Here is a 1,267-nt window from a genome sequence, read left to right on the forward strand (position 1 = left end):
CGAAAATCACGGTTTTATAAGATTTGGACAAAAATTGACTGAGTTCTGATCTATACACTCTTGATGTTACGCGGTCAATATATGTACCAGTCAATAAGATATACAAAAATGTAAATTTCAGTCGATTGTCAGCCATTTTCACCATGTTCAAGAGTCTGGAGCTCGGCTCTCATGTGTCTGATTGTTTTGAAAGTTCCGAAGAATATGAAACAGACGTAGATTGAAAATTTTACATTCACAGAATTTTTTGAAAACGTTTAGATTTTCAGCTATTCGCCGATTTTTGAAGGATACCCTTTCTCGCAATTTCTCGCTTAAAAATGACAAAAAAATTGTTGAAAATCGACTAATGATGGAATTTGATCAATTTTGGATTTTGTACTACTCGTGGACAAGTCGAGGCGCGAAGTTTGAATTTTCGGGTTACAAAGCAGCTCGCGAACTTGATTTTACAGTGTAAAATGGCTAGAAATTTTAAAAAATCAAATTTAAGAAAAAATTGAAGATTTCGTGTTTTGTATTCCTCGTGAACAAGTGAACGCGCAAAATTTGAATTTTCAGGATTTAAAAACGATTTTCTATGAAAATATGCCATGGTTACGTTCATTTCAAATCTTGAAACACGCCAAACACAAAAATCAAATTTTCACAAGATTTGAACGAAAATTGATCGAGTTATGCTCAAAATACTTTACGCAGTCGAATTTGTCTAAATAGCTAGATGCGGTTTTCTCAAAATTTTCGAATTTTTGAAGACTCACAAACTTCCGGAATCGGCGAAAATCGACTGATTGGAGCTGGATTCGGATCGACGACTCCACAAGTGCGTCCAGTGAAGCCCAAATCGCAGTCGCACGACCGTTGAACTGGATTCTTTTGAAAACATCTACCATTTGAATTACACAACTCTTCGCATTTGTAGAGATCCACGTAGAGCATTCTGATTCTGAAAAATCAATGTTAGAACTGCATATTTTTCAAAATTTCAGTCTTTCAGATTTTTTCATTTTTCAGCTATTAAAAACGCTGTTTTTGAGAATTCGGAACGAAAAATCCTTTTTTAGTAACTGAAATTCAAAAATTTCAGACAAATTTCAAAAAATTGAAAAAGAGCGAAACCGAAAAACACTAACTTTTAGGCTCCGACTCCAAAAAATTCAATCAAGTGAAAGTGAAAAAAATTCTCATAAAACTGACAAAAGGATCCGCCCCCTTTTACCCCAAATTAGCCAAAAAGAGCAATCTGGGAGAATATAGGGTTGGAAAA

The 1,267-nt window shown here is 34.5% G+C and overlaps 2 protein-coding genes across 2 annotated transcripts in view; one reads left to right on the top strand and one right to left on the bottom strand.

Moving 5' to 3' along the window:
• CBG23828 overlaps nt 1-865 on the top strand; it is a gene marked incomplete at both ends in the record, with an annotated part of 2,223 nt that extends 1,358 nt beyond the window's left edge. Inside the window, one exon of the mRNA XM_045240948.1 lies at nt 756-865. Coding sequence (XP_045091178.1) covers nt 756-865 — 110 coding nt within the window. The remainder of the gene's footprint in view (nt 1-755) is intronic.
• CBG23829 overlaps nt 1-939 on the bottom strand; it is a gene marked incomplete at both ends in the record, with an annotated part of 2,059 nt that extends 1,120 nt beyond the window's left edge. Inside the window, one exon of the mRNA XM_045240949.1 lies at nt 766-939. Coding sequence (XP_045091179.1) covers nt 766-939 — 174 coding nt within the window. The remainder of the gene's footprint in view (nt 1-765) is intronic.
• Nucleotides 940-1,267: the final 328 nt, after the last annotated feature.

The sequence above is a fragment of the Caenorhabditis briggsae genome (genome assembly GCF_000004555.2).
Source record: "Caenorhabditis briggsae AF16 supercontig from assembly CB4, cb25.NA_048, whole genome shotgun sequence".
In the NCBI taxonomy this organism is placed as follows: domain Eukaryota; kingdom Metazoa; phylum Nematoda; class Chromadorea; order Rhabditida; family Rhabditidae; genus Caenorhabditis; species Caenorhabditis briggsae.